The sequence below is a fragment of the Salvelinus alpinus genome, chromosome 8, assembly GCF_045679555.1.
Source record: "Salvelinus alpinus chromosome 8, SLU_Salpinus.1, whole genome shotgun sequence".
Taxonomy (NCBI): domain Eukaryota; kingdom Metazoa; phylum Chordata; class Actinopteri; order Salmoniformes; family Salmonidae; genus Salvelinus; species Salvelinus alpinus.
The window spans coordinates 87,204,921-87,232,227 of record NC_092093.1 but is presented as its reverse complement, the minus strand read 5'-3'; the positions used below and the strand labels follow the sequence as shown (position 1 = coordinate 87,232,227).

Here is a 27,307-nt window from a genome sequence, read left to right as displayed (position 1 = left end):
CTGTGAGATGGGGGGCTGTCCACAGCTCTTTCTTTGACATTGCTGTGGTGAATGCCTTCATACTCCAGAAGGAAATGGCTTCTGGAGTATGAAGGCATTCACCACAGCAATGTCAATGAAATGATAAAACAATGCCTTGTACCATTTCATGGTCTTGTGGAGAACATTATAGTAGCCTATCAGCGCATCTGACAGGTCCACACCTCCCATGCTCTTGTTGTAGTCCTTCACAGTAGCTGGAATGGGGACATTTTTGGTGGTCCATGCCCCAGTAGCGCCCTTCACACGCCTGACGACGTGATGGATAGTGGTGCACATGACCACCTCTCTGGTCCCCATCCACTTCATAAAGAGTAGGCCATCCTCGCGAATCCATCTCATGGTACCCCGATCAGCCCGCTTAGGCATGTCATTCACTCTGGTTTTTGGAAATCCCACTCTGTTGGTCCGAATGGTGCCACAGGCCCACATCTCCAGCTTCCTCAGGTCTGTGAACAGGGTAGGGCTTGTGTAGAAGTTGTCCACAAACAGTTTGTAGCCCTTCCCTAGCAGCTGAAAATCGAATAACTCCATAACGGAATCATAGCTAAGTCCCTTACCGGTCGCACAACTGCTCTTGCCCTCATAGACAAAAAAATTGCATGTGTGTGCACACGCAGAATCAGCCAAAACAAACAGTTTGTAACCCCATTTAGTTGGTTTGTTACGCATGTATTGTTTTAGGCCAATTCTGGCCTTTGAGGCTACCATCCTCTCATGTATGGAAAGGTTCTGAGCGGGCTGAAAATAGGTCTTGCAGGCCTCAGTGATGTTGTGGTGGAGAGATTTAATTTTGCAGAGCTTATCAAACCTTGCCGTGCCTCGCTTCTTCTCGTTGTGCTCATCAGCTTTTGAGTCACTGATATGAAGCCCCCGTGAGATTGTCAGAAACCTTTTGCATGACATGACCGTGGTGGGGAAAGGCAGTTGATGGAGGGGTGCAGTTTTCCAGTAGTCCTTCAGGGTTTTTAGCTTTACAAGACCCATGTAAATTACCATAGAAAGGTAACAAAAAAGATCTGACATGGAAATGGGCTTCCATGTCTCTTTCTTGCCTGCCTGCTTCTTAGCTCCGTACTTATTAGTGTTCAACACCAGGGAATCAACAACTGCCGAGGTGAAAAACAACTGAAAAAGTTGCATGGGGCTGTACTTGGAGGTCACGTCCAGCTGAGGTCCCGGTGGCCTTTTTGGTCTGAATATTGGAGGTTGTGGGGCCACATCCTCCTCCAGCACAGAGTGCCAACGACCCTCCTCCGCTCTGCCAGCAGGTTCCACACTTCCCTTCCTCCGCTTCTTTGTCACCGACTTCACACCTCTAGATGGCCGGGCGGGGGTAGGTGTGGTGCCGGAGACAGCAGGGGTCCGGCTGGATGAACCAGCTTCAGTGGGGGACGGGCACCTTGGCAGTATGGGCTCCCAATCAGAATCGCTGGGACTGTGAAATAAAGACACAGACACACAGACACAGATTCTATATAGAGTAGGGAAACAATCACTATGGTGAGGAGCTGTTCCATTCCATGTTTAGATAAAATAAAATGTAAAAAACACACAGACACAGACATACACCCACCCACAATGTAGAGCAATGTGTACTTTACACATTTCATTACACATTTCATTACTGATTATATGATTATATATGGCAAATAAAATAAAAATATCTCCTAAACAACTCAAATTAATAATATTTGATATTATTCATTTCAAACAACGGTACTCACCAGTCCAACACTGCAGCTTCTCCGTACAAGAACATCTCCTCGGTTTGCGAGTCAAAAGTATTCTCACTATCTGAATCATCTTGGAGTAACTCACTGTCACTTTCTCTATCAATTTCTTCAATAATATCGTGTAGATCTGTATATTTTGACTTTGTCTTTGATTTTACAGATTTACTCGCCATAATTCTTCAGGTAAAACAGCTGAAAATGCTCTCAAAACAATACTGCTGTCACGCTCGCTATCCTCAAACTCCCTGTCATAAATCGACCAAGGCGCAGCGTGCATGTAGTTCCACATCTTTTAATGAAAGTGAAACCGAAACAACCAAAAAACAAACAGGTAAACAGCAAATAACGTGACGCAACCGAGGTGCACACAAACACACACAGAAAATAATTACCCACAAAACACAGATGGGAAAAGGCTACGCTACCTAAGTATGGTTCTCAATCAGAGACAACGATAGACAGCTGCCTCTGATTGAGAACCACACCCGGCCAAACACACAGAAAAGAAAACATAGAACACAAAATATAGAATGCCCACCCCAACTCACGCCCTGACCAAACCAAAATAGAGACATAAAAAGGATCTCTAAGGTCAGGGCGTGACAACTGCTGCGCGTAACCAGCGTGGCTGCTTCTGGTAGAATTTTCAATGGCGAATGGCTGTGTTTACGCTCGAGTTTCCCACAAAGGCTAGTGTTCCCGGATAGAACCATTACATATTGCCGTTTACCTCAGCTCATTGGCTATCTACCGAGCTAGATTTCAAGACGATCAGTGGTCATTGGTCCGAAATACAGTCAATCAACGAAGAACTGGTCATATCATTGGTGCGCAATGAGGTCATAGTTTGGTGTGTTCAAATCAGTTCCTTTCGGTCAATATGTCCCTGGAAAAGAACCATGAAGTATGGCTGTGTTACTAACAAACAGAGGATTGCAATGTAACCAACCATGACTCGATAAATGTCTGTTTAGAGTGAGTAATTACATCGAATGTTACGTCCAAAGTTGAAGGACACTGAATTCACGACACAAGCCGTTTACAAAATGTTTCGTGTTAGGCTATAAAAATTGATTTTATCGAACAAAACAACCATTTATTGTTTCGTCGTGACCTTTAGTATTGCCAAAAGAAGAAAATCTTCAAAGGTAATTGATCAATTTTATTGCTATTTCTGACTTTCGTGACTAATCTACTTGGCTGGTAACTGTACGTAATGTTTTGTCTGCTGATCGATAATCGCATGGTTTGCTTTCACAGTAAAGCCTTTTTGAAATCTGACACGGTGGCTAGATTAACAAGAGGTTTAGCTTTCATTTGGTGTATTGCACTTCTGATTTAATTAAAGTTAAATATTTATAATAATTTAATTTCTGCAATTTTGTCGAAACGTTCCGCTAGCGGAACCCCTAGCCATAACAAGTTTTAATGACTCGGACTCAGATAGAAGTGTTAAAAGTCACTGTCGCATTGAGCGCCTTTGTCACTCTTTCTTCAGCCGGTTAGAGAGGGTTTTGAGGTTCACACATACTGTTTGTGGTCAAATTATTCCTATCATGCATTAAGACACAATCTGACGCCACCTTCCATAATAACCTCAAAAAGAACAGATCAGAACAACAGTTAGTTCAATTAATTTCTGTTTCAGGAAATCCAGACAAGTATTGACTATATGACAAATTATTACATGAACCTTTTCTTAATAACATTATCTCTACAACAAAAGTCAAAGAGCATAACAACATACTGTTACTGCTAAAACCATTTTCAAAATTAGTTCATACTCCCTTATTTAACTGGCGACCTCTCGGAAGAGTTACCAGATCAGGAAGTTAGCACCCTAACCCATCCTGAAATCCCACACCCCATAAATCCCAATCTTGTATAAAAAATCATAATAATGAAATCAGCAATACACATATCACAATCTATTTGTAGCAACTGTCATCCATATTTAACCTGGGTACAGGCAGCAGGAAAACCAGAGTCCTGAGACCGCGCGTGAGTGTGGAGAGAGATAACGGCTCAGGTGAGAGACTCGTGTACGTGGGAGAAACGGATGTATCTATTTGCATATTGAAATCGGGACATTATCAAGGGCCATCAAATGGGACAGGAACAGGTTACATATGTGCCGTTGGGAAAGAGGAAGTGCCGGGAGGAGGGGGGGGGGGGGGGGGGGGTTCTGGTATTGAGAAAGGTCTACACACACTGCAAACAATTTGGACTAAGAATGCATTGAGATACCGATCTTTCATTACCATGCCACTCGTGACAGGAAAACAGGGACAAAGGGGGTCTGTAATGAGAAGAGTTATTACCGGCAATAAAAGGTCCCGTTTATAAATGTACATTCTAACCACGATGATGTGTGCTAGGTTGAGAAGACTCAAAGGAAGCACTAAGAACTGTTATTCTAAATTTGGGTTGGATCATTTATAAAATGTTTAGGTTATGATTAGGATACAGCAAAAGATAGTTGCTTTCAAACGGTGAGGGGTGGGCGCGCTGCTCAAATTTATGAGGCCTAGGGAGGCTCTAGAAACCTTATCTAAGTATCCTCAGACAGGGGGGTTGTTAGAGAACTCACTGGATGGTAGCTTGGGTCAACCATGAAGTTTTTTTTTGGTTCTCTTTTGTTTTACCATGTCATCAGAATTGTAATGTTAAATCGCAACGATAAATAGAGATGGCTGGATGATACGGTACAATTAATTGCATACAAGGCTCATAGTTTCGCGAAAACACCCAAGGATGAAAATTAAGTAGAGGGCATGGAGACCAGCATAACCTGGGCATAGAACGTAACAGATGGGCGGTTCTTTCCGATTTTAGTCGCATCAAGTGTGGTGTGAAGTTATTAAACATGTAAATATATTTTTAGGTTTCGTGGAACATAAGAGTGATCATTGTTCCAGAGGAGGGACTGATGTATGTATAAATAGGCCATGGTGGCGAAGTAATTACAATATAACAATTAAACACTGGAGTGATAGATGTGCAAAAGATGAATGTGCAAGTAGAGATACTGGGGTGCAAAGGAGCAAGATAAATAAATACCATATGGGGATGAGGTAGATTGGATGGGCTATTTACAGATGGGCTATGTACAGGTGCAGTGATCTGTGAGCTGCTCTGACAGCTGGTGCTTAAAGTTAGTGAGGGAGATATGAGTCTCCAGCTTCAGTGATTTTTGCAGTTTGTTCCAGTCGTTGACAGCAGAGAACTGGAAGGAAAGGCAGCCAAACGAGGAATTGACTTTGGGGGTGACCAGTGAAATATACCTGCTGGAGCGCGTGCTACGGGTGGGTGCTGCTATGGTGACCAGTGAGCTGAGATAAGGTGGGGCTTTACCTAGCAAAGACTTGTAGATGACCTGGAGCCAGTGGGTTTGGCGACGAGTATGAAGCGAGGGCCAGCCAACGAGACCGTACAGGTCGCAGTGGTGGGTCATATATCGGGGTTTGGTGACGAAACGGATGGCACTGTGATAGACTGCATCCAGTTTGTTGAGTTGGAGGCTATTTTGTAAATGACATCGCCGAAATCGAGGATCGGTAGGATGGTCAGTTTTACGAGGGTATGTTTGGCAGCATGATGAAGGATGCTTTGTTGCGAAATAGGAAGCCGATTCTAGATTTAATTTTGGATTGGAGAAGCTTAATTTTAGGAATAGACGTGCCGCTAGCGACCTACCTCGACAACATCCGGTGAAATTGCAGAGCGCGAAATTCAAAAATACTACATTCGTAATATTAAACATTCATGAAGATACAAGTGTCTTACATCATTTAAAAGCTTAACTTCTTGTTAATCAAATGTCACAAATTAGCGATCTTGCCATAAGAGGAGAGTCTTTGTTGTCAGGAAATGACCCATGTGTTGCAGTATGTGTATCCTCAGGTGAAAGCAGCACATGAGGAGCCGGAAATAACTGAGGGCACGGGCTGAATTCTGGAGATTGAGTGTACATCAAGATACACCAGGCAGGGGTGTTGGGACAGTGTTGGTCTGGTCCACACACAGTACTCCTTACAACACCTGCAGCGGTAAATATCGTCATGTCTCCCCTCGGTGGGTGCATAGTTCTCATGTGAAGTGGGCTCCAGCTGCATAATGGGAGAGCTTGAAGCACAGATGACAGGGGAAGCAGAGCTAAAGAGAGAGAGAGAGAGACTAGATTCCACTGTAAGACATGCAGATGGGTTGAGTCTGGGAGCTACTTTAACATCATAGTTGGGTTGGGTTAGCTGCTTTATTGGTTAATACATCATATGAAAGAGGATAGATGTTGGGGTAATTTTACTCTAAACAACATTTTTAAGGCATTGATGTGAAAGCATATACAGTGCTGAGTTACCTTAAGAGGATGTAGGGTTGATTAGTGATACGCACTTTCCTATCAGCTGGCAATTGAGGAGATGGGGAACAAAGTAAAAATGACATGGCTTGGGAACACCTCTCGGAACCTGGGGCCGGAAAAGGGAAGACTGGGTGAAAGCACAAGGAAGCTTTTTAGGGCTTTCATTTTTGTGGAATCCAACAGAAAAGTATCCTGGAGGTATAGAGTCAGGTGAAGAGAGTGTGGGAATTGTCATGGTCTCAGACTTTGGTTTTCATGCATATATAATTATGCATCGCTTATCACATTGTTAATACTGTTATGTTTTTTCTGTCTTTTTGTTGTTTTCCAAGTCTTATGCTCTCACTCTCTTGCGAACCAGAAGGAGAAAGTGGAGAAACTAACAGCAGCTCCAGCTGGAGGGGAGGAAGCCAACAGATTCAGCTGGAATGGCATTCTGTTGTGTGATGAGAGATGGAAATAAGAGTGTGCATTTAGAACAGAGGCTATAAGCCTAACTGTGAATGTTAATCATGTTTTATTTTTTGTTCATGTTTTATTATTATTGTTTGTCCATTTAGAAGTAATTTTCAAGTGTATGTAATGTTGAACAGTATGGGGTTAAAATGTTCAAAACGGGGGACTGTTAGATTCTGTGTTAAACTTGTTATACTCAGAATTATCGTATCTAAGGAGTGATAGAGACTGGTTTTTACATCAGAAGTTAATAGTTATCTGTAGGAGCCAGATGGCTTTGGAATGTGTTGGGTGGACGGGAGGAAGTCACAGGATTGCTATAGGGGATACATATGGACATCTGTGGATTAGGCAAATGAGGGGTTGAGGTCAGGTCAGATCCCCTTAAGGGAGAAATGATGGTTTATTACCCTATTACTTCATCTTCCTGTCGAATCATAAAATATGTAAGGATTTGAGAGAAGGTGTGCCTAAATTATAGTATATATACTTGTGGTGGTGGAAACATGTTTTGTCTGAATGCAGCTGTATTGACCCTCTGGGAAGAATTAAACTTGGTTAAGCTTTCATAATGAGTGAGTGTTTTACTCTGAAAGTTAGAACCTAACACTGGTTAGCCTCTCTTGGGTACGTGAGACGTTAGCGTCCCACCTCTTCAACAGCCAGTGAAACTGCTGGGCGCCAAATTCAAATACAGAAATACTCATTATAAAGATTCAGAAAACAAAACATATTTTACATAGGTTCAAAGATTAACTTCTTGTGAATCCAACCACAGTGTCAGATTTTAAAAATGCTTTACGGCGAAAGCATACCTTACGATTATTTGAGAACATAGCCCAGCAGACAAATCATTACAAACAGTAACCAGCCAAGTAGAAGAGTTACACAAGTCAGAAATAGAGATAAAATTAATCCCTTACCTTTGATGATCTTCATATGGTTACTCTCAGCAGACATTAATTTACTCAATAAATGTTCCTTTTGTTCGATAAAGTCTCTTTATATCCAAAAACCTCCGTTTTGTTCGCGCATTTTCTTCAGTAATCCACAGGCTCAAACGCAGTCAAAACAGGCAGACAAAAAATCCAAATTGTATCCGTAAAGTTTATAGAAACATATCAAACGATGTTTTTATTCAATCCTCAGGTTGTTTTTAGCCTAAATAATCGATAATATTTAAACCGGACAATAACGTCGTCAATATAGAAGGTATACAAGAAAGGCACACTCTCGGTCGCGCGCATGAAAAAGCTCTGTGACACTTTAGGGTCCACTCATTCAGACTGCTCTTACTTCCTCATTTTTCAGAATACAAGCCTGAAACAATTTCTAAAGACTGTTGACATCTAGTGGAAGGCATAGGAACTGCAATTTGAGTCCTGTTATACTCACATACACTATTTTAACAGTTTTGGAAACTTTAGAGTGTTTTCCATCCAAATCTACCAGTTATATGCATATCATATCTTCTGGGCCCGAGAAACAGGCAGTTTAATTTGGGCATGCTTTTCATTCAAAATTCCGAATGCTGCCCCCTACCCTAGAGAAGTTAGAAAAGCAAAATAGACATATTTCTTGAATTGTGTATAGGAGAGTGGTGATAATCCAGCCAACTTCTGGAAAGTGGTCAAATCTTTTAAACAAAACTCAGACTCGCTAACTTTATTTTCATTTCAACGATGTACTAAGTGGTTTGCTAAAGATTGATGTTTAAAAAAGCCGTAAGTGCTGATTCACTTGATCACTTCTTACTGCAGCTCTCTGCCCCACTTATTGCAGAACCAGTGACCTATATTTTTTACTTGACAATTGTCTGTGGTGTTATCCCTACAATTTGGAAAGCGGCACATGTCCTTCCCTTACATAAAAGAGGAGATTCTCCTGTGTCACGTTCTGACCATAGTTCTTTTGTATTTTCTTTGTTTTAGTGTGGTCAGGGCGTGAGTTGGGTGGGTATTATCTATGTATTCTGTTTCTATGTGGGGTTTCTCGTTTGGCCTGATATGGTTCTCAATCAGAGGCAGGTGTTAGTCATTGTCTCTGATTGGGAATCATATTTAGGTAGCCTGTGTTCTATTGTGTTTTGTGGGTGGTTGTCTTCAGTCTTTGTGTGTCTGCACCAGATAGAACTGTTTCGGTTTTCACTTTTGTTGTTTTGTAATTTGTAGTGTTCAGTTTTTGGTTATCATTAAATTAAGATGAACACTAACCACGCTGCGCTTTGGTCCTCTCCTTCTTCCACCGACGAAAGCCGTTACACCTGACTTAGATAACTACAGTCCAATTTCCAAATGATCTTGTCTTTCAAAAGTTTTAGAATCCCTGGCCAACTCTCAGCTAAGAACTTTAACATCTCACTCTATTCTTAATATGCACCAACACAGTTTTAGACCTTGACATAGCTCCGGTTCAGCTGCTACGCTTGTTTTAGACATATTAAATTGCTTAGCTCATAAAAATCATTGTGTTGCCTTATTTATTGACCTTTCCAAAGCCTTCGACACTATTGGCCATCACATTCAAAGGTTGACTGAAGTAGGCCTGGATCAGGCTTCTCGCAAGTGGTTTCAAAGTGATCTGTCAGACAGGATAGGATACAATGTATGATTTCTGATGGTGTTAAGTCTAATTTCCAGGATATTATGACAGGTGTGCAGTACAGGGGTCGGTTTTGGGACCTGTCTTTACTCTTTATATAAATACTATTAGTCTATCTGTTAAAACTTGTCATATTCATCTGTATGCAGATGATACTATTATGTATGCCATTGCCCCAACTGTAGACCAGGCGTTGTTAGAGTTGCAATCTGACTTTGTTGACTTACAAAAAAGCCCTGGTTGGTTTAAAACGAATTCTCAACCACAAAAAAATCAGATAGACTACATATTTATTTATTGAATGGTTCTCCCATCGATCGGGTTCCCGCCTATAAAATATCTGGGTATTTGTATTGACAAGGATTTGTTTAAAAAATATACTGATGAAGTGGGCTTCTTTTTTAGAAAAAATAAAGAACTTCTCCCTCAACAGCAGGAAGAAGATTGTACAGTCAACTTTCTTGACGGTCCTTGACTATGGTGACACGCCCTTCGCTTTATCACAGGTGACAGTTTTAATATGCATCACTGCATCCTGTATCAAAAATGTGTCTGGCCCTCATTAAAGTCCCGTATATCATTTCACTATTCCCTTTTTTGTTTACAAGGCTCTATTACACAAGCTTCCGACTTAAATTCGTTGTTGAAGTATAAGAACATGGGTTACCAAACCCTTTCACGGGGTTTGAGGTTTCTCGGGTCTCCACCGAATTAATAAGTAAATCCTCGCCATTTTTTGAATAACCTGCAGAACCCCTTGCATCTTGATTCCCTGGTGCCGCTAAGGCAGTTTAGTAGTCTAATGTTGATTTAGTTAAATGAGAATTGCATTTGTCTCGATTAAATGTGAAAATGTATTGTAGTGTTGAAATTGTAGTTTTTCAAATTGTAACCTTTAATTTGTATACATTTTATTGGAACGTTCGTGTTGAATTTGTTGTCCTGAGGGCACTATTGAAAATGAAACTATGGTGTCAATGGGCTCCCTTGATTAAATAAAAGTTTAATAAAACATTTATAAAAATAAAACATTCCTGGTCAGAGTACTAACGTCAGCTACGAATGTCATTCTCAGAGGGAGCAGTTACTTTTAGACACACACACGCACAGACGGTAAAGACAGACAGCACAGCTGTGTAAGAAACAGCATTTCATGAAACATATTTCAAATAGATCCAAGACCAATTGATTTTCTTGTACATCAATTCTTTGTTGCCAAGTTTATTTTTTGGATTTATACATATGTACATACAAATGTACACTCTTAAAAATGTGTAGTGCTACTAGAGTAGCATATAAATGGATAATCATAATATTTTAGGCAAAAATAAAACTGAAAATTGTTCTATGGGACTGGCTGGTTGGTGGTAATGTAAACAGAGGGCCAGAGTATGTGACCTCGGATGCATCTCAAATTGTACCCTATTCCCTAAATAGTGCACTACTTTTGAGTAGATCTCTATGGGCCCTGGTCAAAAGTAGTGCACTATATATAGGGAGCAGGGTGACATTTGGGGCACATACCCCTAACCTCCTTACAGAGGGCAGCCTGTACTAAGAAACCTCACTAGGGATCTAATTCTTATAACTCAGGCATTCACCTAAATCAGACACATTTCCTCGAGTAAGGACTCGGCCCTAACCTCATCATCAATGCAAACCTTATAACTAGCTCTTGTCCAGTGCGTTATGTGGGGCATGCTGACACTGAGGCTCAGCGTTAGGAAGCCACATGTAACGCCCTGGTCTGGAGCTATGTTATAACTAGGTTATTACAACTGTTCTTGAGCACCATAGCCTAGCAGAAAGGCAAACCTTTAGCATCCAGTTGATTTCACTCAGTGGTTGTGAATGATTTTCAATTACACATCAAAATAAATATAATTCAAGGAAATATTTTTTGGGGTACCTCATAATGCACATTTATAGCTAATTGGACTGTACTAAGTGCGTGGAACTGTTCTTAAAAAAGGGTTACACTTAAAAAGACATACCATCATGGAATAAAGTGGATTGATTTTACCCGATAACTATACTCTAAAATATAAAATAGTTGTACACCTGACACCAACAATGTGATTCAGTCTACAGTATGTTGCACTAAAAGTGCTGAACAGAGTGTGTAGCAATGTTACAAAATGTTTCTGGACCCTTTATAAATTGAACAACAGTACGGTAATGTCATGTCACTATTCGCTTTGTCTTGTAAGGCCAGACTAAGGTGTGGCCCGATGGAGAGGCAGCATCAACATCAGAGGACCAAACACCGAAAATGAACAATGCAGATTTTTTTGAAACGCAAGCAAGAAAACCGGAACAATTAAATTAAACCCAAAACAATTGCAAATATATAGCACTTAACCCAGTTACGTGGTTTCCCACCTCTCAGTCATTGCTAACAGTAGTCTGAATGAACACATTCTTCTTTAAGTGGCAGCATACAAAAAATAAATAAAAAAACCCTGACAAATATTGAAATACATTTTTTAAATGCTAGTCACAGAAAGCACAGCTCAGTACAGAAGATAATTCTGCTGTTGTGTCATGCTTCATCAAACACAGGTTTAAAATATGCATATTTGAGAAGATCCACGCATATCCACACATAAACGACAATGTCTATGTATCGATACACACACACATATATATATATATATATATATATATTTATTTACTATATATAATAAAAATACTGCCATTGCTAAGGATGCAACGGCCTTTACAAAGGAAGCATACATAGACAGGTGTAGCAGCAAGATGGGACAACAGAACGGTTTCAGAGAGAGGGGGGTGAGTCCTACCACTGTCTCAGTGTGTGGGGGGTTAGGGTCTCGGGGCTAGGCTGTCACTGGTGAATATAGGGGTCTCTGGCCCAGTCCTCTGTGTCACCCCTCTTTTTGGGGGCCACCTCCCCCTCCCTGTCCCGGTCGCGGTCATAGTACTGGTGGTGGTGGTGGTCGCGGGCCGGTCGTTGATGGTGGTGGTGACCGCGTGACTTGTTGCGCTCGTTGTGGTCCTGCTCGTTACGCTCCTTAGAACGGTGGTGTCCTGTTGTGCTGTGGCCCGCCTCCTCTCCGGCGCGGTGATGGTGGTGGTGGTGATGATGATGGTCCCTGGGTTGGGGCTGGGCCTCGTAGCGCCCCTGCTGCTGCTGCTGGGGGTGCCCCCCCTCTCCAAGCCCCTCCTCGTCATACTCCTCTCCAAAATCATCCTCCTCCTCCTGGTGTAGGAGCTGAGACAGGGGCTCTATGTACGCTGAGTCTCTGCTTTCTCTGCTCTCCCGGCTCTCGGGGGTCTCTGAGTCCTGTGTCTCCCCCCGGGAGAGACCCTTGCCCCGGCCACCACCGCCACCACCACCATGATGATGGTGGTGGTGGTTGTGGTGCTGCTCAGTTCGCTGGGAGGAGGAGCGGTGGTGGATGTGCTGGGGTCTCCTGGAAGACTCTGTCCTTAGGGGCCTCTCCTCCTCCTCCCTTTCCTCCTCCTCCTCCCCCCCATCTGGCTGCTCCTGGCTCTGATGCTGGCTGTGGTGGTGGTGATGGTGATGCTGGTGGTCCTCTCTGGAGCCCTTCCTCTCCCCACCTTGTCCTGCCTTGTCCCCTGTTTTCTCCTCTGCCCCGCTGCCCTGGGGTTAGCAACACAACACGCCTGTTAGTACAGTTAGACACACCAACACGCATATGCAGAGTAAAAAAGACAAACACACACCCTCAAACACATGCAAATCAAACACACATTTCCAGACAATATTTCAAATTCACACACACGCAAACCCACATGCATGAAATTCAAACGGCACACTTGTACACATACACACATGTGCACTGCACATTCAAAGGTTGAATATAGGTTATCAACCAACCATTGAAGGTTGCCTATGGTCCTGGAGAATGCAGTTTCCCTAAAAATCCTCATATCCGTTTGCTTTCGGATTAATTTGGCCTGGTTTATTATTTTAAGTCTCCAGAACCAAGGTCGAATCCCCATGGAATACTAACACTTAGGCAAAGTCCCAAATGGCACCCTATTTCCTATTTAGTGTACTACTTTTGACCAGAGCCCTATGGGCACTGGTCTATAGTAGTGCACCATATAGGGAATAGGGTGCCATTTGAGACGCAACCCTGAAGTCCACACAGCTCTTATGACGGAGTATCTCACTCACCACAATCACAGACATGTCAACCTCACTCATCAGAAGCATTTTCATCAGCATTTTCAAGAGTTTCAAAAGGACTTTCATTGTCAGGAGTTTCAGTCTTACATTTCCCAATGGGGAGCAATGGATGGGGAAAAGATGTGGACATTTTAAATACAACTGAAACAGATCGGAATCAATCAAATTACCCAAACGAATTGTTCGCTGCTCACCGTTAAATACAGAACCTTCAAATAGATCATTATTTTCAAACTGACAAATGTGCATAATGCTAAACACATCGTGATCACCCTATTCATTCCTTTGCCTGTAAGTATTCATTATTTCAAAGGAATTCATTATAGCAACCCACCGTGTTAAACCAATTCAAATGACAAGCTCCTGAGTTGTCAGCGTACTTTCCAGACTTAATGATCTTGACTACTCATGGTTAGCAGGCCCACCGCCAGTCATGTTCCTCGTCTCTCTATTCCTATTACTGTCTCTCTCTCTGCCCTGCTCTTTCCTACCGTGGTCAGTGTGTCATGACTCTGACTCAGTGGCGGTACAGGCTGCTCATGGCCGGGGGGCTACTGGTCTCCCTGCTCTCCCTGTCTGGGCCCTGGAGCAGGCTGCCCATGTTGGCCTAAAGCCTGGTCAGCACCTGTACCTGCATGCTGGAGACGGGAGCGGGGCTGGAGGGCAGGGCGTCTGTGGCCAGCAGCGGTTTGGGGGGGTTGCAGCTGGCGGGGTGGGTGCTCTTCCAGTAGGCCTCCAGGTAATCAGCCATGTGCTCACACGCATCCTCCAGCTGGTTCTCATCCAGGATGATGTCAAACATCTCCTACATGAGAGATAGAGAGATAAACAGAGGGAGGGAGGAGGGGGAAAACGGTACACGCTTAGAAAAAAAGATGCTATCTAGAACCTAAAAGGGTTCTTCTGCTGTCCCCATAAGATAACTCTTTGAAGAACCCTTTTTGGTTCCAGGTAGAACATTATTGGGTTCCATGTAGAACCCTTTCCCAAGAAGGTTCTACATGGAACCCAAAAGCGTTCTACCTGGAACCAAAAATAGCTCTCCTATGGGACAGCCAAAGAACCCTTTTGGAGCCCTTTTTTCTGAGTGTATTGTTAGTGTTTTATGTGCCCTAAAGAGAGGAAGAAAGGAGGATAGGAAAAAACTCAATTGTTAGTGTTTTAAGGGCTGGAAACAGAGAGATAAAGAGAGGGAGAAAGGAGGATGTTAAACATGTGGAACCCAAATCACGCTGCACGTTGGTCTGAGTATATTTTCAGTTCGTATGACGAACGTGACACGATGTCAGAGGAAGGCCCCAAAAAATTCAAAGTCTCCAGTCACCCAAGTCATAGACTGTTCTCTCTGCTACAGCACGGCAAGCAGTACCGGAGCGCCAAGTTTAGGACCAAAAGGCTCCTTAATAACAGCTTCTACCCCCAAGCCATAAGACTAATTCATCAAAAGCCACCTAGACTATTTACATTTACCCCCCTTTGTTTTTACACTGCTGCTACTCGCTGTTTATTATCTATGCATAGTCACTTTACAAATTACCTCGACTAACCTGCACCCCCGCACATTGGTACCGCCACCCCCTGTATATAGCCTCATTTTCTTGTTACTTTTTTCCCTCATATTTATTTTTTTCACTTTAGTCTATTCAGTAAATATTTTCTTAACTCTATTTCTTGAACTGTATTGTTGGTTAAGGGCTTGTAAGTAAGCATTTCACGGTAAGGTCGACACCTGTTGTATTCGACGCATGTGACAAATACAATTTGATTTGATGCTATTGGATGAACATTAGGGCAGATTTTCCACAAGCCTGTAATGATTGCACTCATATTCTAAAAGAATATCCAAGAAGATCACAGAAGGACGGAAATAGAATTGGCAGGAGATATGAGTCTTTCTGAAGCATTCCACAACAGTATTATTAATATAAGGGCAGAATCCTACCGGGAGATATACGCACACGACTCAAAACCTCGGTGGCAATACACATAAGACTTCAAGTAACTCGAGTGTGTGTTTTCAGTGTGAGTTCGCAATAGTCTCCTTTACAGTATCAATAGATGATGCACAGAAACCCAAATCTTGAATCTGCATACAGAAACAGTATTATGAAATGTCCAGGATGTATTAGATGTGGTATGTGGTGGGTGTCATCCAGGTAACAGCAAATGAATGAAATGAAATGAACAAATGAACTCCGGGCAGTGGTGTGGCTACACTCACGGCTGGGCATTGGGCCAGTTTGTCTGCGGCAACCATCTGGACGTTGAGGTGCTTAGCCTGGGACTTCCCCCTGGACTTGATGAGCCTCTGCAGAACCTGTGGGACATACGAGAGAGGGGCATGAGAGGCATGGCGCCATCAGCACCGTAACAAAGTCAACTCTATAAACATGAAAGCAGGTCAACACTGCAACGAAAGTCAACTCCATCACATGGAAGCGTCATCAGCACCGAAACTAAGTCAACTCCAACACATCACAGCATCATCAGCACTGTGAGGAAGTCACCTCCGATGTAGCAGCAACGTGGAAACTTGAACCTAACATCAGTATCAAAGTAGAACTGTGATTTTACTGATTCACAGCAGCAGAAGTCTATAAAAAGAGGAGTCAAATAGACTCGGTTTATCCCATCGAGGTGCGATTCAGACCGCCGACACTTTGATTTAGAGCCATAATTCACATTCCTTCAGCGACCCCTTCTTTCTCTTTCTATCTTACTCAAATGCCAGCGTTTTTTTAAGGATATTTGAATCATGGGTGTTATTTACACTAAGGCTGAAGGTTAGCGTGATGAATCAGTCGCCTCACTTCACTCTCTCCCATTCAGACTAGCGGAGTAGTCAGCGCTGACAGGCCGTATTTAATAACCCGAACAGGACGCCGTTCAGTTAGAAAAATGCGATATGAGCAGTGACAAGACATCCATACACCAGTTGCTCCCCAATGCATCAGGGACATCCATAGACCTCCATAAACCAGTAGGAGACTTTCACTTCAGCTCTGTTTATTTCATCAATCTGTCACTCACTGTTCTCACACTGGACCGTTTACCAGTGTTCTCCTGGCCTGCATCTACCTTTACACAATTACACATAATATTACTGTGTGTGAGACGGAAGGTCGGCTGAATACATTAATAGAAAATAAAGGTTAGTATTAGAATATGAACCATGTAATACACTAGGGCACACTGTACACTAGTACACTGCATTCAGTTTGACATGTCAAGTTTAAACTACCAAAGTGCATTTTGTGGAATTTTTTGGCATTGCTTGGCCTCACCTTAGGAGAGGAGATCTTGACGTAGACGATGATAGGAGCCAGGGATGTCTTGCCCAGTTGGGCCGGGTGGTTGATGGTGTCTGCGTCCAGTACCACCAGCTGTAAGGTCCGGGCCAGTTCAAAGATACGCTCTATCTCACTCTGCACTTCAGCTACTAGGAGAGAACGAGAGGGGCAGAGGGAGGGACAGACGAGTCACAGACAGAGAGAGGGAGAGCGAGAACGAAAGTCAAACCATAGATCCGTTTCCATTCTGCCCTTCGGTTAGGCGGCGGTGAGAGAAGGAGATATCAGCAAGACGATGGATATACATTTATTCAAAAAAAGGAAATTCAAAAGCTAATTTGACCTTTGTACTAACAAGGATTTTAAACATAAGCAGCTTGACTAGTGCTAGACTACTCCAAGATTGGTGGACCAAGATTCATTGGTCAGATTAGGAAGGAAGAGGTTGTGTTTGCTCGGTTGCATCTAGGACACTGTACATTGAACTCATCATTACATCTGGTTGGCAAGCACGTGAACGGCTTGTGTACGGAGTGTATGGTTGATGAAACAGTGAAGCATGTGTTTGTTTTCTTTATTAATTTAGATATCATAACCGCCATCGATAAAAGACAGTACTGTGCAGCCGTCTTCATCGACCTGGCCAAGGCTTTCGACTCTGTCAATCACCGTATTCTTATCGGCAGACTCAACAGTCTTGGTTTCTCAAATGACTGGCTCGCCTGGTTCACCAACTACTTCTCAGATAGAGTTCAGTGTGTCAAAGCGGAGGGCCTGTTGTCCGGACCTCAGGCGGCCTCTATGGGGGTACCACAGGGTTAAATTCTCGGGGCGACTCTTTTCTCTGTATATGTCAATGATGTCGCTCTTGCTGCGGGTGATTCCTTGATCCACCTCTACGCAGACGACACCATTCTGTATACATCTGGCCCTTCTTTGGACCCTGTGTTAACAAACATCCAAATGAGCTTCAATGCCATACAACACTCATTCCGTGGCCTCCAAGTGCTCTTAAATGCAAGTAAAACTAAATGCATGCTCTTCAACCGAATCGCTGCCCGCACCCGCACGCCCGACTAGCATCACTACTCTGGACGGTTCTGATTTAGAATATGTGGACAAATACAAATACCTAGGTGTCTGGCTAGACTGTAAACTCTCCTTCCTATCTCATATTAATTTGGAACTCATAGGAGTTCCAAATTAAGCAGCAGCAGCTGAAAAGATGAGCTCCTACAAATATTGAAATTTAAATGTTTTTTTAGAGTAAAGTACATCGAAAAAAAATCAAAAGAAAACTGCAAACTGAATAGGAGACCAAACAAGCAGCAAACAAAGAAGAAAGGCTTTTGAAAAAGTAACAATTTTTCATAAAATTATACCGTTTTCTTAGCTAGCTAAGTTGTTTACCTGTTGCTAGGCAGTTGCTAGGGACATTCCTGAAAGAAGCTAGCTAGCTAACAAGGAGTGTCTAGTTGGCAGAAGAGAAGAAGGGACAAAGAAGGGACAAAGTGGGACAAAATAAGGACAGAAGAAAAGGGAAAGGGGACATTAAGGTGAAGCAGTCCTCTAAAGACACAAAAGACAATAATACAAGAAACAACACTTCTATTGCCTCTCCCTCTACGATACGCACTTCCGGTTTGGTTTGGAGCGAGTAGTTGCATTCCGCTTTGCTCCACAGGTAGTATTACAGGTAGTATTACATTTCATTTCATTACAGTACAACAGTTTGATTTGTTTGATCTTAGCTGGCTACATAGCCGTCTTTGTATCCAAGATAATTGTGTAGTCTAGAGTAATTGTCGAGGTTACCTAGCCAGTTAGAGGTTACCTAGCCAGCTACACTTTCAAACAAAGTCAACAACGCAGCCACTGCTAGCTAGCCTATTTCACCAGCCAGCAGTACTATATCATTTTAGTCAATAAGATTTTTTGCAACGTAAGCTTAACTTTCTGAACATTCGAGACGTGTAGTCCACTTGTCATTCCAATCTCCTTTGCATTAGCGTAGCCTCTTCTGTAGCCTGTCAACTATGTGTCTGTCTATCCCTGTTCTCTCCTCTCTGCACAGACCATACAAACGCTTCACACCGCGTGGCCGCTGCTACTCTAACCTGGTGGTCCCAGCGCGCACGACCCACGTGGAGTTCCAGGTCTCAGGCAGCCTCTGGAACTGCCGATCTGCGGCCAACAAGGCAGAGTTCATCTCAGCCTATGCTTCCCTCCAGTCCCTCGACTTCTTGGCACTGACGGAAACATGGATTACCACTGATAACACTGCTACTCCTACTGCTCTCTCCTCGTCTGCCCACGTGTTCTCGCACACCCCGAGAGCTTCTGGTCAGCGGGGTGGTGGCACTGGGATCCTCATCTCTCCCAAGTGGACATTCTCTCTTTCTCCCCTGACCCATCTGTCTATCGCCTCCTTTGAATTCCATGCTGTCACAGTTACCAGCCCTTTCAAGCTTAACATCCTTATCATTTATCGCCCTCCAGGTTCCCTTGGAGAGTTCATCAATGAGCTTGACGCCCTGATAAGTTCCTTTCCTGAGGATGGCTCACCTCTCACAGTTCTGGGTGACTTTAACCTCCCCACGTCTACCTTTGACTCATTCCTCTCTGCCTCCTTCTTTCCACTCCTCTCCTCTTTTGACCTCACCCTCTCACCTTCCCCCCCTACTCACAAGGCAGGCAATACGCTTGACCTCATCTTTACTAGATGCTGTTCTTCCACTAATCTCATTGCAACTCCCCTCCAAGTCTCCGACCACTACCTTGTATCCTTTTCCCTCTCGCTCTCATCCAACACTTCCCACACTGCCCCTACTTGGATGGTATCGCGCCGTCCCAACCTTCGCTCTCTCTCCCCCGCTACTCTCTCCTCTTCCATCCTATCATCTCTTCCCTCTGCTCAAACCTTCTCCAACCTATCTCCTGATTCTGCCTCCTCAACCCTCCTCTCCTCCCTTTCTGCATCCTTTGACTCTCTATGTCCCCTATCCTCCAGGCCGGCTCGGTCCTCCCCTCCTGCTCCGTGGCTCGACGACTCATTGCGAGCTCACAGAACAGGGCTCCGGGCAGCCGAGCGGAAATGGAGGAAAACTCGCCTCCCTGCGGACCTGGCATCCTTTCACTCCCTCCTCTCTACATTCTCCTCTTCTGTCTCTGCTGCTAAAGCCAATTTCTACCACTCTAAATTCCAAGCATCTGCCTCTAACCCTAGGAAGCTCTTTGCCACCTTCTCCTCCCTCCTGAATCCTCCTCCCCCTCCTCCCCCCTCCTCCCTCTCTGCTGATGACTTCGTCAACCATTTTGAAAAGAAGGTCGACGACATCCGATCCTCGTTTGCTAAGTCAAACGACACCGCTGGTTCTGCTCACACTGCCCTACGCTGTGCTTTGACCTCTTTCTCCCCTCTCTCTCCAGATGAAATCTCGCGTCTTGTGACGGCCGGCCGCCCAACAACCTGCCCGCTTGACCCGTCCCCTCCTCTCTTCTCCAGACCATTTCCGGAGACCTTCTCCCTTACCTCACCTCGCTCATCAACTCATCCTTGACCGCTGGCTACGTCCCTTCCGTCTTCAAGAGAGCGAGAGTTGCACCCCTTCTGAAAAAACCTACACTCGATCCCTCCGATGTCAACAACTACAGACCAGTATCCCTTCTTTCTTTTCTCTCCAAAACTCTTGAACGTGCCGTCCTTGGCCAGCTCTCCTGCTATCTCTCTCAGAATGACCTTCTTGATCCAAATCAGTCAGGTTTCAAGACTAGTCATTCAACTGAGACTGCTCTTCTCTGTGTCACGGAGGCGCTCCGCACTGCTAAAGCTAACTCTCTCTCCTCTGCTCTCATCCTTCTAGACCTATCGGCTGCCTTTGATACTGTGAACCATCAGATCCTCCTCTCCACCCTCTCCGAGCTGGGCATCTCCGGCGCGGCCCACGCTTGGATTGCGTCCTACCTGACAGGTCGCTCCTACCAGGTGGCGTGGCGAGAATCTGTCTCCGCACCACGTGCTCTCACCACTGGTGTCCCCCAGGGCTCTGTTCTAGGCCCTCTCCTATTCTCGCTATACACCAAGTCACTTGGCTCTGTCATATCCTCACATGGTCTCTCCTATCATTGCTATGCAGACGACACACAATTAATCTTCTCCTTTCCCCCCTCTGATAACCAGGTGGTGAATCGCATCTCTGCATGTCTGGCAGACATATCAGTGTGGATGACGGATCACCACCTCAAGCTGAACCTCGGCAAGACGGAGCTGCTCTTCCTCCCGGGGAAGGACTGCCCGTTCCATGATCTCGCCATCACGGTTGACAACTCCATTGTGTCCTCCTCCCAGAGTGCTAAGAACCTTGGCGTGATCCTGGACAACACCCTGTCGTTCTCAACTAACATCAAGGCGGTGACCCGTTCCTGTAGGTTCATGCTCTACAACATTCGCAGAGTACGACCCTGCCTCACGCAGGAAGCGGCGCAGGTCCTAATCCAGGCACTTGTCATCTCCCGTCTGGATTACTGCAACTCGCTGTTGGCTGGGCTCCCTGCCTGTGCCATTAAACCCCTACAACTCATCCAGAACGCCGCAGCCCGTCTGTTGTTCAACTTTCCCAAGTTCTCTCACGTCACCCCGCTCCTCCGCTCTCTCCACTGGCTTCCAGTTGAAGCTCGCATCCGCTACAAGACCATGGTGCTTGCCTACGGAGCTGTGAGGGGAACGGCACCTCCGTACCTTCAGGCTCTGATCCGGCCCTACACCCAAACAAGGGCACTGCGTTCATCCACCTCTGGCCTGCTCGCCTCCCTACCTCTGAGGAAGTACAGTTCCCGCTCAGCCCAGTCAAAACTGTTCGCTGCTCTGGCACCCCAATGGTGGAACAAACTCCCTCACGACGCCAGGTCAGCGGAGTCAATCACCACCTTCCGGAGACACCTGAAACCCCACCTCTTTAAGGAATACCTAGGATAGGATAAAGTAATCCTTCTAACCCCCCCCCCCTTAAAAGAGTTAGATGCACTATTGTAAAGTGGTTGTTCCACTGGATATCATAAGGTGAATGCACCAATTTGTAAGTCGCTCTGGATAAGAGCGTCTGCTAAATGACTTAAATGTAAATGTAAATGTAAATATTAAGCATCTCCAATCCAAAATAAAATCTAGAATCGGCTTCATATTTCGCAACAAAGCTTCCTTCACCGACGGTGCCAAAACAACCCTTGTAAAACTGACTATCCTACCGATCCTCGACTTCGGCGATGTCATTTACAAAATAGCCTCCAACACTCTACTCAGCAAACTGGACGCAGTCCATCACAGTGCCATCCATTTGGTCACCAAAGCCCCATATACCACCCACCACTGCGACCTATATGCGCTCATCGGCTGGCCCTCGCTACATATTCGTCGCCAAACTCACTGGCCCCAGGTCATCTATAAGTCTTTGCTAGGTAAAGCTCCGCCTTATCTCAGCTCACTGGTCACCATAGCAACACCCACGCATAGCACGCGCTCTAGCTGTACACAGCCCATCTGTAAATAGCCCATCCAACTACCTACCTCATCCCCATATTGTTTTTATTTACTTTTTTTTGCTCTTTTGCACACCAGTATTTCTACTTGCACATCGTCATCTGCACATCTATCACTCCAGTGTTAATTTGCTAAATTGTAATTACTTCGCTGCTATGGCCTATTTATTGCCTTACCTCCTCACTCTATTTGCACACCCTGTATATAGATGTTTCTATTGTGTTATTGACTTGTTATCCCACTTGTAACTGTGTTGTTTTTTGTCGAACTGCTTTGCTTTATCTTGGCCAGGTTGCAGTTGTAAATGGGAACTTGTTCTCAACTGGCCAACCTGGTTAAATAAAGGTGAAAAATAATAAAATAATTGGTCTGTAAACTTTGATTGACTCCACACTCCAGTACAGTAGGTGGTGGCATGCACCTCTAATGTTTGTTTGCAGACCGCCATAATACCATAGAAGAAAACTGGGAGTGAATACCTTTATGTAATGTTAGGACATAATTTTTAGAGATTGGATTATTGTACCAGTGTTGAATGTTCAAACTCAAATAGCTAACTAACTATTATGTTAAGGTAAGAATTAAGGTAAAACGTTGTTTTGTTGAAACTGTCGCTGGGCAGTGACGGTTGTTAACTTCTCTAGGATAGGGGGCAGCATTTTCACATTTGGATGAAAAGCATACCCAAATTCAACTGCCAGCTACTCATCCCCAGAAGATAAGATATGCATATTATTAGTAGATTTGGATAGAAAACACTCTGAAGTTTCTAAAACTGTTTGAATCATGTCTGTGTGTATAACATAACTTATTTAGTAGGCGAAACCCCAAGGACAAACCATTCAGATTTTTACTTTTTTGAAGTCACTCTCTTTTCAATGGATTTTCATTGGGAATCCAGATTTCTAATTGACCTTCTTGCAGTTCCTACCGCTTCCACTGGATGTCAACAGTCTTGAGAAATTGGTTGAGGGTTTTTCCTTTGTGTAATGAAGAAGTAGCCCTGTTCAGAACAAGAGTCGAGTGAAGTATACTTTTTGTTTGAGGCGTGTAACCAGAAAACATGCTACAGTTTGTTTTAATCCTGTATTGAACACAGATCATCCCGTCTTCAATTTTATCAATTATTTACGTAAAAAATACCTAAAGTTGTATTACAAAAGTAGTTTGAAATGTTTTGGCAAAGTTTACAGGTAACCTTTCAGATATTTTGTAGCCACGTTTGAGCAAGTTGGAACCGGTGTTTTTCTGGATCAAACGCGCCAAATAAATGGACATTTTGGATATATATCGACGGAATTAATCGAACAAAAGGACCATTTGTGATGTTTATGGGACATATTGGAGTGCCAACAACAGAAAATCGTCAAAGGTAAGGCATGAATTATATTTTTATTTCTGCGTATTTTTTTTTAGCCTATTTGAATTCTGACATGTTGGTGGGATTCACAACCAGTGTAGCTTTAACCTCTTGACGCTAGAGGTCAGATTTTCTTTTTTCTTAAAATATCGAGAACGTAGAATATGCATATAATTTACAGATTAGGATAGAAAACACTCCAAAGTTTCCAAAACTTTCAAAATATTGTCTGTGAGTATAACAAAACGTATTCTGCAGACGAAAACCTGAGAAAATATAACCCGGAAGTGATATATATATATTTTTTAACTGTGTTTCCTGGGCCGTCTATCTTCCATTTAAAGGGGTATCAACCAGATTCCTTTTCCAATGGCTTCCTCATGCTGTGACCAGGCTTTAGACATAGTTTCAGGCTTTTATTTTAAAAAATGAACGAGATTTTTCAAAACTAGTCAGGTGTCCTCCGAATAGTTCCTGCGCGCGAGAGGAGCTCTCCATTTTCCGTTTGTCTCTTAAAGAATAGGTTATGGACGGTTGAAATATTATTGATTATGTTTGTTAAAAACAACCTGACGATTGATTATAAAAAACATTTGACATGTTTCTACGACCATTACGGATACTTTGTCGAACGGAACACGGCTTTGGTTTTCTCAACATAATGCGCAACCCAAATAGCGTTTTTTTGTGATAAAAGTAATATTTATCGAACAAAAATAACATTTGTTGTGTAACTGGGAGTCTCGTGAGTGGAAACATCCGAAGATTATCAAAGGTAAGCGATTAATTTTATTGCTTTTCTGACTTTCGTGACCAAGCTAACCAAGCTAATATAAGGCTAGCTGTTGTAGCATTGAAAGCTACACTCACAAAAGCTTGGATTTCTTTCGCTGTAAAGTATATTTTCAAAATCTGACACGATAGGTGGAATAACAACAAGCTACGCTGTGTTTTGGTATATTTCATTTGTGATTGCATGATTATAAATATTTGTAGTAATATTTTTTAATCTGATACGTTTGAAAATTTTCATCTTCCTTTCAGGACCGGAACGAGGCTGTAGTTTTCTCAGCATAACACGCAACCCAAATGGCGTTTTTTTTGTTATAAAAGTAATATTTATCGAACAAAAATAACATTTATTGTGTAACTGGGTGTCTCGTGAGTGCAAACATCCGAAGATTATCTAAGGTAAGCGATTAATTTTATTGCTTTTCTGACTTTCGTGACCATGCTAATTTGGGGCTAATTGTTATAGCATTGAAAGCTACACTCACAAAAGCTTGGATTTCTTTCGCTGTAAAGTATATTTTCAAAATCTGACACGATAGGTGGATTAACAACAAGCTAAGCTGTGTTTTGGTATATTTCACTTGTGATTGCATGATTATAAATATTTTTAGTAATATCTTTGCATTTGGCGCCCTGCAATTCTAGCGGTTGTTTAGGAAAGTGATCCCGTAAAAGGGATCCGTAGCGCAGAGAAGTTAATTTGGTATCTTTCATGTGTGATTTAATGGAAGTTTGATTATTATAGTATTTTATTTGCATTTGGCGTGCTGCATTTTCTCTGGCTTTTGGCCAAGTGAGACAGTAGCGTCCCGCCTAAACTCAGATTTTTGGATATAAATATAAACTTTACCGAACAAAACATACATGTATTGTGTAACATGAAGTCCTATGAGTGTCATCTGATGAAGATCATCAAAGGTTAGTGATTAATTTTTACTTTATTTCTGCTTTTTGTTACTCCTCTCTTTGGCTGGAAAAATGGCTGTGTTTTTCTGTGGCTATGTACTGACCTAACATAATCGCAAGGTGTGCTTTCGCCGTAAATCCTTTTTGAAATCAGACACTTTGGCTGGATTAACGAGAAGTTTATCTTTAAAATGGTGTATAGTACTTGTATGTTTGAGGAATTTTAATTATGAGATTTCTGTTGTTTTGAATTTGGCGCCCTGCAATTTCACTGGCTGTTGGTTAGGTGGGACGCTACCGTCCCACATATCCCAGAGAAGTTAACATTACCTAGCTGACCGGTGAGTCATGGTATCTAGGCTTCTCCAAAAATGCGCTCTGATGTTGCTGATGGTCATTAGTCAATCAATCAATTACATGTTTCTATAAAGCCCATTTTATATGAGCAGATGTCGCAAAGTGCTTATACAGAAACCCAGCATAAACTACAAGCAATGCAGAAGTAGAAACACGGTGGCTAGGAAAAAACTCCCTAGAAAGGCTGGAACCTAAGAAGAAACCTAGAGAGGAATCAGGCTCTGAGGAGTGGCCATTCCTTTTCTGGCTGTGCCGGGTGAAGATTATAAGAGTACATGGCCATTAAGGCCAAATTAGGGCTGTCCCCGACTCAAAAAAATATTGGTTGACCGAAAGCTGTCCTTTCGACCAATCAATTGTTTTAATTTTTTTACATGTATTTTTCCATATATAGACACACCCTATACGTTTTAATAAAATCAACTATATGCTTTGAGCTTGTCTGATGCTTTTGGTTTATGGTTTGATGAAATAAGGAAAATGCCTCAAGAGGGTACCAGAGATCTAGATAACCAGAAGAAAAAACCTTAACCTGACTCAACTATTCTCCTCCCGCTCCTGCTGACTTTCGCAGATTCTGCCATTACTCTCCTGAAGTTGCCGGTAATAGGCAACCTTTCTCATGTTGAATACCAATTTATCTTACAATTTCTACCGATCTCTGCCAGTTAATGTTTTCATATGCACATTTAAGTGAAACAGTTTCATTTAAATCCTAATTGTCTTCACATCTCAAAATCATGTCATGTGGTTAATCAAAATGTTATCCAAATCTAAATGAAAATGATACAAACCTAAAAAGTTACTTCCAACTATGTATAGCCTACATAAAGCCAGCAAATAAAAACATTGCAGCCTACATTTAGAAAAAATGGCTCACATTGGCTACACATAGCCTGTCTTCAACGAACTTGAAACATTAATTTGGGTCTGGCCTGAAACTTCAGGTAGCGAACTTGCAACATTGTATGAAAATATTCTGGCCCCTCAAAGTTTCCCACCAGTGAGCTCGGGACAGACACAGCTGTAGGTTATTTGCGCAAGGGATAAGAAGCTGTACTTGACTTGGGCAGGAGCTCATCGGAGCGGAGTACCAGCACCTCAAATTTTCTACTGCTTGAGCTTCTGTTCCTCTTATAGAATATTAGCTTAAAAGTATTGTGGCGCTCTTGCACCTAAATATAAACAGTACCAGCACCCAAAATGAGTACCGGACCTGTTTGAGTCTAAGTTAAGCACAGATAAGAAGTAATCAGGAAGGCCTATTTTATGTTTCCACTGGATCAGAGCATGACATTTTTCCCCTTTCATGCTGAGTGGTTATCGAAGGGGAGAGATCTGGAAAGATTTTCAAATACATTGAGGAACTATTGTAATTCTCAATGGATGTAAAAACAGATGGTGAAGAAAACATTACTTTGAGAAGCTCCAAGGGCATTAGTGTTGGTGCGTTAAGACAATAAGAAATATTAGATTCCCAAAAGGGCTCTTTTACAGTGCATTCAAAAAGTATTAAGACCCCTTGACTTTTCCACATTTTGTTACATTACAGCCTTCTACTAAAATGGATACAATATTTTTTTCCCTCATCAATCTACACACAATACCTCACAATGACAAAGCAAAAACAGGTTTTTAGAAATGTTAGCAAATGTATTAAAAATAAAAAATAGATACCTTATTTACATTTGCTA

General features: G+C 42.9%; 3 protein-coding genes across 13 annotated transcripts in view; 1 reads left to right on the top strand and 2 right to left on the bottom strand.

Annotated features, from left to right (window-relative positions):
- Positions 1-27,307, top strand: part of LOC139583845 (GTPase IMAP family member 4-like) — a 796,172-nt gene that overhangs the window by 506,510 nt on the left and 262,355 nt on the right. The window lies entirely within an intron of this gene.
- On the bottom strand, positions 58-1,801 carry LOC139582347 (piggyBac transposable element-derived protein 4-like). The gene is made up of 3 exons (XM_071412330.1): positions 1,767-1,801; positions 748-1,477; positions 58-552 (listed from the first exon to the last, which is right to left on the bottom strand). Exons 1-3 carry the CDS (start codon positions 1,799-1,801, stop codon positions 58-60), a joined length of 1,260 nt encoding a protein of 419 aa, XP_071268431.1.
- Positions 10,390-27,307, bottom strand: part of LOC139583842 (voltage-dependent L-type calcium channel subunit beta-2-like) — a 148,777-nt gene continuing 131,859 nt past the window's right edge. For 6 of the 11 annotated variants that reach the window (XM_071415380.1, XM_071415384.1, XM_071415386.1 and 3 more), the window contains 4 exons: positions 16,657-16,811; positions 15,594-15,689; positions 14,004-14,177; positions 10,390-12,820 (listed from right to left, as the gene is read on the bottom strand). In XM_071415380.1, the coding sequence (XP_071271481.1) occupies positions 12,041-12,820; positions 14,004-14,177; positions 15,594-15,689; positions 16,657-16,811 (1,205 nt within the window). In that variant the 3' untranslated portion in view covers positions 10,390-12,040. The remainder of the gene's footprint in view (positions 12,821-14,003; positions 14,178-15,593; positions 15,690-16,656; positions 16,812-27,307) is intronic. The other 5 variants (XM_071415381.1, XM_071415385.1, XM_071415387.1 and 2 more) reach the window with 1 other exon arrangement.

What these genes read in the sequence shown, in the direction of transcription:
- LOC139582347 (XM_071412330.1), bottom strand. Translation starts at nt 1,801, where the DNA reads ATGTTCTTGTACGGAGAAGCTGCAGTGTTGGACTG. An exon ending in GAAGCTGCAGTGTTGGACTG is followed by an intron (nt 1,478 to 1,766) that starts GTGAGTACCGTT and finishes TTTATTTCACAG; the next exon opens with TCCCAGCGATTCTGATTGGG. An exon ending in TTTCCATACATGAGAGGATG is followed by an intron (nt 553 to 747) that starts GTAGCCTCAAAG and finishes TTCGATTTTCAG; the next exon opens with CTGCTAGGGAAGGGCTACAA.